General features: G+C 44.3%; 1 protein-coding gene and 1 long non-coding RNA gene across 5 annotated transcripts in view; one reads left to right on the top strand and one right to left on the bottom strand.

Annotated features, from left to right (window-relative positions):
* Positions 1-7,874, top strand: part of rnft2 (ring finger protein, transmembrane 2) — a 49,539-nt gene extending 41,665 nt beyond the window's left edge. For 2 of the 4 annotated variants that reach the window (XM_033043118.1, XM_033043120.1), the window contains 4 exons: positions 3,064-3,213; positions 3,850-3,915; positions 5,756-5,857; positions 6,883-7,874. In XM_033043118.1, coding sequence (XP_032899009.1) covers positions 3,064-3,213; positions 3,850-3,915; positions 5,756-5,857; positions 6,883-7,017 — 453 coding nt within the window. In that variant the 3' untranslated portion in view covers positions 7,018-7,874. The remainder of the gene's footprint in view (positions 1-3,063; positions 3,214-3,849; positions 3,916-5,755; positions 5,858-6,882) is intronic. The other 2 variants (XM_033043119.1, XM_033043121.1) reach the window with 2 other exon arrangements.
* LOC116987247 overlaps positions 7,736-14,350 on the bottom strand; it is a 28,265-nt gene continuing 21,650 nt past the window's right edge. The window contains exon 3 of the long non-coding RNA XR_004415674.1: positions 7,736-7,800. This is a non-coding gene — a long non-coding RNA (uncharacterized LOC116987247). The remainder of the gene's footprint in view (positions 7,801-14,350) is intronic.

Raw genomic sequence — 14,350 nt, 5'->3', positions numbered from 1 at the left:
GAAGAGCCTGTTTTCACACTGTATCACTCTGACTTGAACCTAAAGTGGATCTTTATTTTCAAAAATTTTAATATTATCCAGGTAAAACAAAATATTCTCGTGGGCAGTCTTGTAATTAGACTTTTTTTCATGAACGAATACACTTGAATTCAGACCAACCTGACTCAAATGCTTTTCCTGAAGTTAAGAGCTGAGAGCATAGTTCTCCATAGCATTATACCAAATAGGATATGTCACAGAGAGAAGTTTGACTGATCTTTCAAATGCAAATTTTCACACTAATACAGTGGAGGGCATGTTGGGTGACAATCTATTTTTATTATTGTAAGATAAGCATTGCAATAGAATACTTCTGACTGATCTGCATACAATAAGAAAAACTAAATATCAGTATTAAACAAATATTCATTTATATTCATAATAACCCCATTGAGGTTCAAACGAAATGTTGTTTCTGCAGTCATACATACAAGAAAGAACCAAGACACAACACAATTTACACAAACATCCATCACAGCGCATCTCCTCCTCGCTGTGATGGAAGGCAAAGACTTATCTCTCCCCTGCACTCCCCATTCCCCTCCCGATGTCAGAGTCAAAGTCAAAGCCCCCAGCGGGCGATGGCAATTGTCCCGCGGCCATTAACGCCGCGCCGGGTGATGCAAGGCCACGCTCCGGGTCTTTTGACATGCTAAATAACATTACCTATTAAAAATGGATAATCCTTGATATGATGTCCTAATTTTGAAGAAAAATATTAAAGCATACTTTTCGTGATGCCTCTAGGCTGAACGCACCATGTGTTGTAAGATACTTACAGTCGGGGAAAAGCCAGGTTTGATCTGTTGTTGTTGCTGAATTAACTCCAACCAGTGTGACAGCGGGGATGCAATAACTGGTTAAGGAAATGACTGAAGGTTTTTTTTTTTTGTCCTGATTACAGTTTAGTAATCCTAACTGAAAAGTGCGCATTGTGTTTACGAAGTGAGGAGCGATATGATTCAATGTTCTGGGCTCACATTAAGGATGCCTACTGTGGTGCAGGGGACGATGGCAGTGACAATAGCGATGCTGGCAGTAGGGTGAACTCGCGTGATATGTTTTATTTACAGTGACAAGAAAGACCAGGACTGCATTGGGGGTGCTGTCCCTTGTTGTCATGGCACACCTGCTGCGGCTCTGGCGATCTCGGGCTTTTCCCGACAGCTCTGTCCTGGTCTCGAAGGAGGAGGCTTGGCAATCTCAGGCTTCTCCCTGGTGATCATCCTTACTTCGAGAAGAGGTGCTGGCAGTCCCAGGCTTTTCCTTGCAGCTCAGCTTTGGGGCTTGAAGAGGCAGTGCTGGTGGTCTCTGGATTAGCCTGGCGGCTCAGATGTTGCATGTGTGTGCGCACTGGCATCTCAGGTTTACCATGGCCTCAGTAGAGGTGCTGGCTGTCCAGGGCTTGTTCCTGGCAACCCAGTCTTGACCATGTGGTTCCGTTGGTGATCTTGGGTTTATCCCAGAGGCCTATTCTTCCGCAAATCCCATTCCTCCCATCTCTCCCCTCCTTGCTGGAATGCCTGGGTTTTATATGGAGTAGACAGACAAGGTTCAGGTGGGCTAACCCGATGTCAGCTAACTGGACCCAGCTGTTACCGATGATGCTGAGGGTTGGCCTCTCCTGGCCTCTGCCAGTGATAGAGATCAGAGCGACATGCGAGGGAAAGGATGCTGTCACTCTTCCTCATCAAATTCACCGGTGATTGGCTGTGAAGCTGTACCTTGTGGCATTTAAGAATAAAGGTGGAAAAATTGTAACTGAGGAAAAGGGGACCAGCATTTCTGAACTAATTATCATCCCTAGGCACTGAAAGTTTGACCTGTTTTCCAGGACTCACGATATAGTGGCAAACTGACTTAATAGACGCCATTTCAGCTGTAATTAGTGACCCAAAATTAAGGAGCCAGGCAAGGGCATATACTGAAGACATCTTTTACAACAGGGCGACAAAAATGCTGGAGAAACTCAGCGGGTGAGGCAGCATCTATGGAACGAAGGAAATAGGCAACATTTGGGGTCGTAACCCTTCTTCAGACTGATGTGAGGGTAGAGGGGGTGGGAAGAAGAAAGGAAGAGGAGGAGCCAGTGAGCTGAGGGAGAGCTGAGAAGGGGAGGAGAAAGTAAGGACTACCTGAAATTAGAGAAGCCAATGTTCATACCATTGGGGTGCAAACTGCCCAAGCGAAATATGAGGTGCTGTTCCTCCAATTTACGGTGGGACTCACTCTGGCCATGGAGGAGGCCCAGGACAGAAAGGTCGGATACGGAATGGGAGGTGGAGTTAAAGTGCTGAGTCACCGGGAGATCAGGTTGGTTATTGCGAACCGAGCGGAGGTGTTCTGCGAAGCAGGGCATTGGTGTTTATGTTGTATAATCTTGACAAACGGTGGAGTTAAGAAGAAATTGTCATAGAGTGATACAGTGTGGAAACAGGCCCTTCCACCCAACTTGCCCGCATCGGCCAACATGTCCCAGCTGCACTAGTCCCACCTGCCCATATTTGGCCCATATACCTCCAAACCTGTCCTAACAGTTTCTTAAATGTTGAGATAGTCCCTGACACAACAACCTCCTCTGACAGCTTGTTCCATACACCCACCACCCTTTGTGTGAAAGATTGCGTTTGGTAAAAGAGGAGGATGGTAACAAATTAAATGAATGGATTAGATTAGAGACATTGCTGTGATGTAATTGGTGCTGGGTCACTTTGGGCAGACCTATGGGTCACCAAACGATGACAGTGATTAATTGACATTAGACCAACCAAATGGTCATTGTTCAAAAGCATCTTCATAGTTTATATGTCGAAACGAAAGGCAAGAAGTAATACACCTACTCATTCTTGCTTTCCGTTTTAAATTGAATACATTGAATCAGAACAAAGTATAATTACTGGAAACAAAGTGCATGTACATAGCAGGTGTTCCAGTTCATGGAATATAAGTGTAGCATTGCTCGAATAATGAAGGTAAATTTGTCTAATTTAATGTAGAGTTAAGTATTTTAAAATTGTTTTGCAGGGATCTCTGTACCTTCTGATAGAGGAAGTGAGCCAGTTACTGAGGTCTTTGATTCCTATCCAGCTGTGGTACAAGTGCATCATGGAAGGAGAATCGACTAATAGCTATTTATTGGAAGGAACCCTCATTGTTCTGTATAGTCTTTGCAAGGTGAATAATTTTAAATAAACTGAGGACGGCTTTCTAAAAAGTTATGCTTTTAGTCTTGTGCTAACAAAAGGTTTATTGAATTTGTTATGTTCTATTGCAGCAATAACACGTGGAATCAATTTAGAGTTGATTTATAAGCTTTTAAATATTCTGAAGTTTCAAACCTTTTCATTGCTCTGCAGAAATAATCTCTTCAGGACAACAGCTCGTTCGTTCCACTAAGTGACCACAAAACTAAGAACAAAAGTACAATTTGCAGAATTTACTTTTTTTGTGCTTTTTCAGAGAACACTTACTTTGTGCTGAAGATAGACGCAAAGTGTTGGAGTAACGCAACGGGTCAGGCAGCATTTCTGGAGAGAAAGGATGGGAGATGTTTTTGGTTTGAACCCTTCTTCAGACCCAAAATGTCACCCATCCTCTGTCTCCAGAGATGCTGCCTGTCCCGTTGAGTTGCTCCAGCACTTTGTGTCTATCTTCAGTATAAACCAGCATCAGTGAAATATATCTGCCTCAGTGATGTTGCTTTAAATAATGAAACTGGATAGGATATCACTTTATGTGCATTGTTTCTACAGTTTATCCACCATTCTTGCTTTGACCTGTAGCGCATTCTCTCTTTATAACATGCTGCAGTTCTTGGATGTCTGTGGTCGAATCGGTGGTTTGCGAAAGGCCTTGAAGATCTTGTGTAAATCACAGGTAAGTTTATTTTTGCAATATTTTCCTGGGGCATTTTTTTACAGTGAGGATGGGCATATGCAAGGGCACTTTCACTGCACAACTGGTGGTCAGGTTAACACAGACATGTCAGCATGCTGACTGTTCCTATCCATCGCCAAAGATCCAGTGGTGCCCACAGGTGATGATATAAAGAAAATGAAATGTTTTTATGCATTCTAAATTATATTAGGTGTTTGTGTTAAAATTATTCAGTGTTTTACAGAAGTTTGATGGAAATGGGCGGTGCAGGCAGGATTGTGGTCAATGAACGGGTGCAAGCAGAGATCTGATGGAAATGAATGGACACAGGCAGAGATCTGATGGAAATGAATGGGCACAGAAAGGGCTCTGGTGGTCAATGATTGGACACAGGCAGGGCTCCAGAGAAATGATTTGAACCAAGGCAGCGTAAAATGTATCCTGATGAAGGGTCTCGACACGAAACAACACCTATCCTTTTCTCAAGAGATGCTGTCTGACCCACTGAGTTACTCCAGCTATTTGTGTCTGTAAAATGTATCCTCCTGGTTTTGTGATCATTTATGCTGCTCATTTGGAACAAGTGGATACAAGTCTGGATACAAGTGGGTTGAGGATTGAAATGGAAACAAGGGGTCCGGAGCTAAAATCTCATTATGAAAGTGAATCCCGTAAATCTGGTAATTTGTGAGGCTGGCAACATAACAATTGCAATGAAAGCTGACAGATTGTTGTTAAAACCCAGCTGTGGACGAATATCCTCGAGGAAAGGAAACCTGGTGTGTAGGAAGGAACTGCAGATGCTGATTTAAAGAGCTGGAGTAATTCCGCGAGTCAGGCAACATCTCTGGAGTCTGAAGAAGCGTCTCGACCTGAAACGTCACCTATTCCTTTTCTCCAGAGACGTTGTCTGACCCGCTGAGTTACTCCAGATTTTGTATCTTATCTCCGAAAGGAAACCTGGGCTGGATTGTTTCATGCGGCATGGGCTCTATGGGCCGAAGGGTCTCGCTTCTCTGCTGTCACCATTCTCTGCTGCTATAAACGATCTGTACCGGGACTGATCGCAGACCACCCAGTCTCTGTGTGATTGACTCGATGCTCTCAGCAGCAGCCGAGAAAGCCACTCGTGTAAAGCAATTGCCTCCAACACCTCCGAGCGATTACGGAGGGATGATAAATGGAATTGGCAAAATGCCCGCGAGCTGGTCGCTCGCTGTTCCGCCTTCACAAGGACTCGGAGTGTGGTCGAGACATAATGAAGAAGAAAATAAATTTAATGTGGGAAGCCAAGGAAAAAAATTAAGTCAAAATATCTTTCATTGCAAATAAGGACGGGGCTTTACAGCATAATTGATGTCAGGCTAAGAGCCGCATTAATTTTACAGCTACTGATGTAATCTACAACTCCAGAGGAGGTTGAAAGCAGCATCTGCAGTTGCTTCCTACACACTCCAGAGGGGCGACTACGTTATAGTTTTGAGTGTGAATTCTATTCTAATCAGGTTACATACTTAGCGCTGACTTCCAAATCATGGCAGGCTCTCCTCGGCGTTATAGCAACACAATTAACCTCATGTCAGCTCACTTCGTCAGATGTATTTAATATATATTATTTCTTAACTTTAACAATTGGGCTGCCTTTGTATTCACATCACCAGCCGCCCAAATACATTGTGAATAGCCCCCAGAGGGCAAGAACAAATGTATAAAGATACGGGAGACCTGGGATCTTAGCGTTTTACATATTAAAGCCTCGGTATTTTTTTTCTCTACATTGGGGGAATGAGGCGATGTTAAAGCTGTGCACCACTCATTGCATTTGCCTCTCTTGTGCCAGAGCTGCGGCGTGCGAGCGACCAGCCAGCAGTGCAGCGAAGCTGGGGAGATCTGCCCGATCTGCCAGGCAGAATTTCGAGAACCTGTGATGCTGGTTTGCCAGGTAAGCGAGAGTAAAAGTAAAGGGTTTTATGCGTGTGTGTTCACGCATGCCCGCCAGCCAACCCTTCCCTTGATAATCTGCAAATCTGGCGGCGATCTCGAGTTTCCCGGGCAGAAGCTGACGGTGTTAATCAAGGTAAGCGGTCGATATGAACATTAATAGCGGGCGAGGTCGCTAGATAATAGCCCCCTTTTTAGTGAGAAAACCATCAATTATCGCTGCGTTACATTTGAGAGTTTTCAGCCTGTAATTTTGTAAATGGTGGGAATCAGAGGAACATCGCGACAGAGGCCTTCCTTCCTGCAGCGATGCAGAACTGCATGGGGAAAGCCGGCAACACTCCGCGGCGGGGCAGGGGCGCGCTAGGGAGAGAAACACCTCAGGCTTCAAGGCCGATCAGATTTATCGACCTGAATAAAATGGTACTACTTTGGCCTCCACGGAGGGCGGCTGGCCTGTTGAATGTTGCCAGCGCCTGCCTATTTTGGTGACGAGAAAAGGGCTTGCTTTCACAGTACCGTTATGTTTTGGAAGATGCGTTAGTTCGGCAGGAGGCGAAATGTGGTTTAAAAGTGCAGTGTAGAGTAGAGTCTAGAGCAGAAACGCACCGTAAGCCTGGGTTACAGGTGGATCTGTGATCACCTGTATCCAGGGCAACCTGTGATTAGAAATGTAGTGTATGGGCTGTAATTGTAATGTGAATGAGCACCAGAAATATTAATCACCTAACCCTAACTCAATGGGTGAAGTTTTGGCAGAGAACAGAGATCTTACCCCATCCACCCCCCAAAGACCCTCTAAAACAAATCTATTTGCTGAAAAGAGAGTTAATAGTTGCGCCGTGGTCGGGAGATCAACTCAGAGGACTTCTTGGGGCATGGTTTGGGGGACTTTTGTGTTCGGTTAGCGGTACATCGCCTGCTGCAGCTTTTCATTTTGGGGAATGTTACTGACTTTCTGTCCGCTCTGCTCTCTCTCCCTCTCTCTCTCTCTCTCTCTCTCCTCCTCGCTGCTCAAAACGCCAGCACGTCTTCTGCGACGAGTGCGCCTGCCTGTGGTTCGACCGGGAGAGGAGCTGTCCATTGTGCCGAACCTCTGTCACCGAAACCGTGCGCTGTTGGAAGGACGGGACCACCTCGGCGCACTTCCAGGTGTACTAAACCCCGAGTGAGATCCATGGTCAGCGCTCGCCGCCGACAATACTGAAAGCTTCAGCAGCCCTGGGGAGATGCGTGGATTTGTCTGCGCGACAGCTGAAATGGAGCTTAATATTAAGCGAAGAGCCTGCTTCTAACATCTTCAAATCGATGCATAGATATCTCGAGTCATTCGCTGCTTTCTACATTTATGGTTTAAACAATCATTTTAAAGAACCAATGGAAATATTTATTCGTGCATTTCAATATTAACCTTCACCTTGCAGTTGAATGTTCCATTAAACATGTTTGGTCCCCATTTGATTGCTGTAGTTTGTAGAAGATAATCCTCCTTAAGTATCCGTTTTCACTTAAATCACATTTGTGATCATTTAAAAGATCTTGGAGCACTTCGCTGGTTAGTAAACATTTATTTAAAGGTTCAAGCGCGTTTTCAATCATTCTATGAAACAACAGTCTAAAAACATGACCCACATTGTTCACGTGTATTTACAGTAAGAACAACTTCTTAAAAACTCTTGTACACTTACAGTTGCATGCAGTAGAATCAGCGACTCTATTCAACTGGTATAAAAACCGTGGTAACAAATGTTGCACTCCACATTTTTAAAACATGCATTTTTTTTTAAATTAACTCTGATGTTCTGATCAATGGAGGCGGTGCAAATGTCTTCGGTATCTCTCCTCCGCATTTCCAGTGGTTTGTTCAGCCCGGGTGTGGGCTGCGTTTCAGTCCAGAGCAAAGCCCCGACCTTTATTGCATCGGTTGAATGACAGACCTGTCACCTGAAAAATAGGAGGGGAGAAAAAATCATTTTGATATTGTTTACTATAATTGAATAAATGTTTCTGTCGCAAGATTTATGAAGTTTTTTTTCTGTAAACATGGGGGCCTGGGTAATATCACGCAACATTTCTTTCAACGAAGCGCGCGAACCCAATATTTGGAGGCTGCTTGAAATTAAAGGAAGTTCACAAAGTACAAGTAATATCTGAAGTCATTGATGGAAGGCCACTGCTCCATTGACGTACTCCACTTGGGGGAGAAGTGGGACGGTGGCGAGAAGTAGATCTTAATTATATCTTAAGTTCTAGAACACATGTTGCAGGAAGTCTTGTAAGTTAAACCGAACACGTTGGTCGCAAACAAAACGAGTATCCCAGAACTCAAATGTTCTTAAGTTTCACCCATCGCCTCAATTGTCCTTAATTTTCTCTTCCTCTCCTTGGGAGGTAGCAAGTGCAGCGCGAGTTCCACTGGCCCACTACAGTCCTGCTGGACCCAGTTAGTGTGAGTTCAATTGGCACACTGTACAGGGCAAGTGGACCCAGTTAGAGTGAGTTCCCCTGGCACACTACAGCATTGGTGGACCTAGTTAGTGTGAGCTTCACTGGTACACTGTACAGCGCAAGTGGACCCAGTTAGAGTGAGTTTCACTGGCACACTGTACAGCGCAAGTGGACCCAGTTAGAGTGAGTTCCACTGGCACACTGTACAGCACTGGCGGCCCCGGTTAGTGTGAGTTCTCCTGGCACACTGTACAGCCCAAGTGGACCCAGTTAATATGAGTTGGTAGCCGATGGGAGACAACCCAACTAAGAAGCATTGTATCGTCAGAACACATACACACATGATGCAGCTGCGCTGACTGGCTCTGAATCAAAAGGAAACCTGGCTTATTTTCACCATCAGCTCAGAGATGGCGTTGTTGGCCAGGCCAACTGCATCATCCCCTTAACTGTCCAGCTGAGATCAGCTCCCTCAATGGAGCCCAAGACTTTCCCGATAGTGTGACTCGGTGCCACAGAGTCCGGTGAAGCAAGAGTTGGTTAAAGGGGCTCGTTTAAAATAAAGCTAGATCTTTGGATGTATGCATCTTTGTCTTTCAATTAAAAGGATCAAACAGAGACTGGTGTCAAAGCTGCAGAAACGCCATAGACCTATTCTTTTTTTTTTTAATATGAACTAAATTCTAGTTTCAAACGTCCCATTCCAAGCGGAAAGATATTTTCATTAATGTTATTATTTAAAATATAGATTCAGCATCTCAAACCAAAAGTGATAATTCATTTAACCGAGAAGATTAAGTACTCTGGTTTGATGTGTTTAATCATAATACTGGGCGATTGAAAACCCCGTCGGCTCCGCTTACCTGTTGAAGTCCAGATCCCAGGTGTCAAACTTCCTACAGGTGTTTATTTCTGATGAGGATGAGGAGCGCTGTGACATGGACGAGCGTACAAATGGTATAGAGGTGCCTGTTGCTGACGTTTGTACAGGTCCTGTTCCTGTCGACCGCTTTCCTCTGTGCCCTTTCTTGCAAATGGTCCCCTATTATCCTCAACCTTCTGGCGACCTCTTGCACTTCGGAGCAGCGTTCGTCCGGCCGGCTTGAGGCGCACAAACACACCGTCCTGTCCATATCGCCTGCTTGCTGACACATTGCTAACCAACTGCAACTACCGAAAACCTCAAAAGTCAGTGCGTCCGTCGTTAGGAGCTGTATTATTAATTAAAGCTGCCTCCAAGTGTCACATGGCGTTCCGAGGGATTTACATCATCTCTCCCCCCGTGTTCAGCTTGTGTTGGAAGGTAATTCTTAACTCTTTAGGTGCTGGACCTATTATTTAAATAGTTGTTCCTCCGGGTTTCCAGGCATTGCATTAAAGGTATAAGCTTGCTGCAATATATTCCACTTACTTTTATATTCTGTACTCTTGGAATTGGATTCCCGGACTAATTTGTAGTTACAGATGAAAGATGTCAAAAGTTTCAGAAAATACTTTCTACCACACATTTGCTACTTGAAGTTTTTAAATTGTGTTTAATGTGTATGCTACCAAAATATTTTTTTAATAAAGGTTTTCCTCTTTTCTTGACGAAGCACGACATTTAAATTACAGGATGGAAATAAATATCGCCTCCGAAAGATGTTGGGGGCAGATGGCTAATTGTTTTCCCCTGTGGTGCATTAGGAATTTATACCTGCAAATTTGTCACATTCTCTACAGAACCCTGTTGTCAAAACTAACCAAGTGTGAAATCAAATGATGAAAGTTCCTTCACAGTTCCAATGAACATGTCTCTAAGTTTGCTTCGCGTTTTACACCCCAGTTTATTTCAGTTCAATTGGCGACTATCACTGGTTGGACACAAGACAATTTTCAATTAATAACTTGCGTGTTTTAAAAGATTATTGAAAGGCCGAATTGATACATTGAAGGATTGATGGCCCACCTTGAAAAAAACATTAGAATAGCGACCAACCGATTACAAAAACGACTTTGAACCAATGAATCAATTCATCCCAAGTTTCTGGAATAGGTCCACCTTTGCTTTCTTTTTCCCCCATTTCTCCCAGTTCCATCTCGCAACGATATTTTATGTCTGAAGAAAGGCCCCTACCTGAAACGTCGCCTACCCATGTTCTCCAGACATGCTTGTTGGCCCGCTGAATTACTCCTGCACTTTGTCTCCTTCTTTGTAAACCAGCACCTGCAGTTCCTTGTAACGACTTTTTAAAGTTTTTATTGGTCGTACTCATTCCCCCGGGGTAGATATCTCATGATTAAAGGCAATGTCTTCCTTTTCCAAACTCGTCCTCGGAATGAAACTCTTTCTGGGTGAATGATATCTCTTTCTCTCTCCGATTGTAAAAAACGAGGTGAAATTAGTTTGGGCGGTCCAGATCTAGTCTTTAACGTGTCTTTAACGTAGTCTTTAACATACTCACAGCACAAGGCTTCACATATGTGCCATCTTAAACCGGCAAGCAAGAAGAACGACAGATGACGCATTTGAGAAAAATAGTTAGAGTAAGTTGTACAAAGAGCCAGTAGATACTGCCAACAGGATAAATATAACTTTTATCATTTCTAGTATTGTTGATGGTTGGGAGAAAAGACCTTCTTTTGTTCAAAGCGAAGGGTGGTCTTGGTGGCGAAGGGTGGTCTTGGTGGGCCGAGAAGAAACACGACATTATTTTTGTACGTTTTAAATTCTGATCTCACTTTAAAAATGCCCACAACTACGACGGCGTCAGTAAAATGTAACAAACCTCACACGATCACATCTAAATATAATAAAACACGATAAATAATCTAAAGAAGGGTCTCGACCTGAAACGTCATCTCTTCCTTCTCCACAGAGATGCTGCCTGTCCCGCTGAGTAACTCCAGCATTTTGTGCCTAACTTCGGTATAAACCAGCACTTGCAGTTCCTTCCTACGCAAATAATCCTAAAATCTATCACCTAGGAGTTTGCGTTTGCTAAACCGGGTTGTCCAGAATTGCTTTGCCAACACATAATGACATTACACATTCTCTAAAACACTCTCACAGGGTATATTAAGATAAGTGTTTATGTAATACAGTATAATCTTTCTAATATGTTTTAATACAAGACATAAGGCATAAAAGCCTGAAGAAGGGTTTCGGCCCGAAACGTTGCCTATTTCCTTCACTCCATAGATGCTGCTGCACCCGCTCAGTTTCTCCAACTTTTTTGTGTACCTTCGATTTTCCAGCATCTGCAGTTCCTTCTTAAACACTAAGGCATAAAACATCGTGTACAAACACAGGAGACGGCATATGCTGTAATCCTTGGTAAAAAAAATAAACAAAGTGCTGGAGGAACTCAGCTGGTCAGGCAGCATCTGTGAAGGAAGTGTAGATGCGACATTACGGGTCAGAAGCCCTCTTCAAACTATTACCCCGTGCCTTTGCATCACGAGAATATGCTAAACACATCGTTGAAGTGCGTTCATTAATTTTTATACAAGTAAAATGATCTTACATGATCGACATGTTCTGTCCCAGAAATACTAGGGGACCGAGGATCCAGTGGGAGGGAGGAACTGAAGGGAATCCACATATGTCAGGAAATGGTGTTAGGTAAACTGGTCGGACTTAGGCAGATAAATCCCCAGGGCCTGATGGTCCGCATACCAGAGTTCTGAGGAGGTGGCCCTGGAAATCGTGGATGCATTGGTGATCATTTCCCACTGTTCTATAGACTCTGGGTCAGTTCCTGTGGACTGGAAGTTAACCAATGTAACTCCACTTTTTTTAGAAAGGAGGGCGAGATAAAACGGGGAAGTATAGACCAGTTCGCCTTACATAGTGGGGAAGTTGCTGGAGTCGATTATTAAAGATGTGATAGCAGCGCATTTGGAAAGCAGTGACAGGATCAGCGAAAGTCAGCATGGATTTATGAAGGAGAAATCATGCTTGACGAATCTTCTGGATTTTTTTGAGGATGTAACAAGTAGAATGGATAAGGGAGAGCCAGTGGATGTGGTGCATCTGGACTTTCCAAAAGTCTTTGACAAGGTCCCACACAAGAGATCAGTGTGCAAAATTGGAGTACATTGTATTGAGGGTAGGGTATTACATGGATAGAGAACTGGTTGGCAGACAGGAAGCAAAGAGTAGGAATTAACGGGTCCTTTTCAGGATGGCAGGCAGTGGCTAGTGGGGTGCCGCAAAGCTCGGTGCTGGGACCCCAGTTGTTTACAATATATATTAACGATTTAGACGAGGGAATTAAATGTAACATCTCCAAGTTTGAGGATGACATAAAGTTGGGTAACCGTGTGAGCTGCGAGTATGATGCTATGAGGCTGCAGGGTAACTCGGATAGGTTGGTTGAGTGGGCAGATGCATGGCAGATGCAGTATAATGTGGACAAATTGAGGTTATCCACTTTGGTGTCAAGAACAGGAAGGCAGATTATTATCTGAATCTAAAGTAGTAGCTGGACACTTTAATTCTCCCTCTCATTCCTACACAGACCTTTCTGTCTTCAGTCTCCTCCATTGTCAGAGTGAGGCTAAATGCAAATTAGAGGAACAGCATCTCATATTTCGCTTGCCAGCTGACAGCCCAGTGGTATGAATAATAATTTCTCTCACTTCAGGTAGCCCCGGCATTCCCTCTCTCTATCCCTCCCCCACCAACTTCCCTCCGCATCGCCCTGGTTAACCCTGGTTCTCTGCCACAGAGGGCGGTGGAGGCCGGTTCTCTGGATAATTTCAAGAGAGAGCTAGATAGGGCTCTTAAAGATAGCAGAGTCAGGGGATATGGGGAGAAGGCAGGAACATGTACTGATTGGGGATGATCAGCCATGATCACATTGAATGGCGGTGCTGGCTCGAAGGGCCGAATGACCTACTCCTGCACCTATTGTCTATTGTCATCCCTTTCCGCCCAAACCACCCCCTCCCCAGGTACCTTCCCCTGCAACCACAGAAGATGCAACACCTGTCGCTATACCTCCTCCCTCGACTCTGTCCAGGGACCCCGACAGTCCTTTCAGGTTAGGCAGAGGTTCACTTGCACCACCTTCAACCTCATTCACTGTATCCGTTGTTCAAGATGTGGAATCTTATGCAATGGCAAGACCAAACGCAGACTGGGCAAAGGTTTCTTGGACACCTTTGCTCAGCCCGCGTGAACCAACCTCATCTCCCGGTTGCTAGACATTTTAATTCTCCCATATCTACACAGACCTTTCTGTCCTCGGTCACCTCCATGGTCAGAGTGAGGCTAAACGCAAATTGGAGGAGCAGCATCTCATATATCGTTTGGGCAGTGGTATGAATATTGATTTATCTCACTTCAGGAAGCCCCGGCATTCCCTCTCTCTCTATCCCTCCCCAACCCAAGTCACACCAGCTTCTCATTTTCACCCAACGAACAGCTAACAATGGCCTGTTGCCTTTATCATCGTCACTTTTTTGCATATCTTTCATTCATTGTTCTTTATCTCTCCACATCACCGTCTATACCACTCATTTCCCTTATCCCTAGCCAGTCTGAAGAAGGATCTTGACCAGAAATGTCACCCATTCCTTCTCTCCAGCCTGTCCCGTTGAGTTACTCCAGCTTTTTGTGTCCATCTTCAGTTTAAACCAGCATCTGCAGTTCCTTCTTACACATTATCTAAATGGTGTCAGATTAGGAGAAGGGGGTGCAACCAGACCTGGGTGTGCTTGTGCATTAGTCACTGAAAGTAAGCATCCAGGTACAGCTCGCGGTGAAGAAAACTAAAGGCATGTTGGCCTACATTGCTAATTTGAGTTTAAGAGCAAGGAGGTCCTACTGCAGTTGTACAGGGACCTGGTGAGACTGAACCTGGAGTATTGTGTGCAATTTTGGTCTTCTAATTTTTTGGAAGGATATTATTGCTATTGAGGGAGTGCAGGGTAGGTCACCAGGTTAATTCCCGGGATGGTGAGACTGACATATGATGAAAGAATGGGTCGACTGGGCTTGTATTCACTGGAATATAGAAGGATGAGAGGGAATCTTATAGAAACTTAAAATTCTTAAAGG

This window comes from Amblyraja radiata, chromosome 25 (genome assembly GCF_010909765.2).
Source record: "Amblyraja radiata isolate CabotCenter1 chromosome 25, sAmbRad1.1.pri, whole genome shotgun sequence".
NCBI lineage: Eukaryota > Metazoa > Chordata > Chondrichthyes > Rajiformes > Rajidae > Amblyraja > Amblyraja radiata.
The sequence above is the reverse complement of the archived record's forward strand: the minus strand, read 5'-3'. Positions and strand labels throughout refer to the sequence as shown.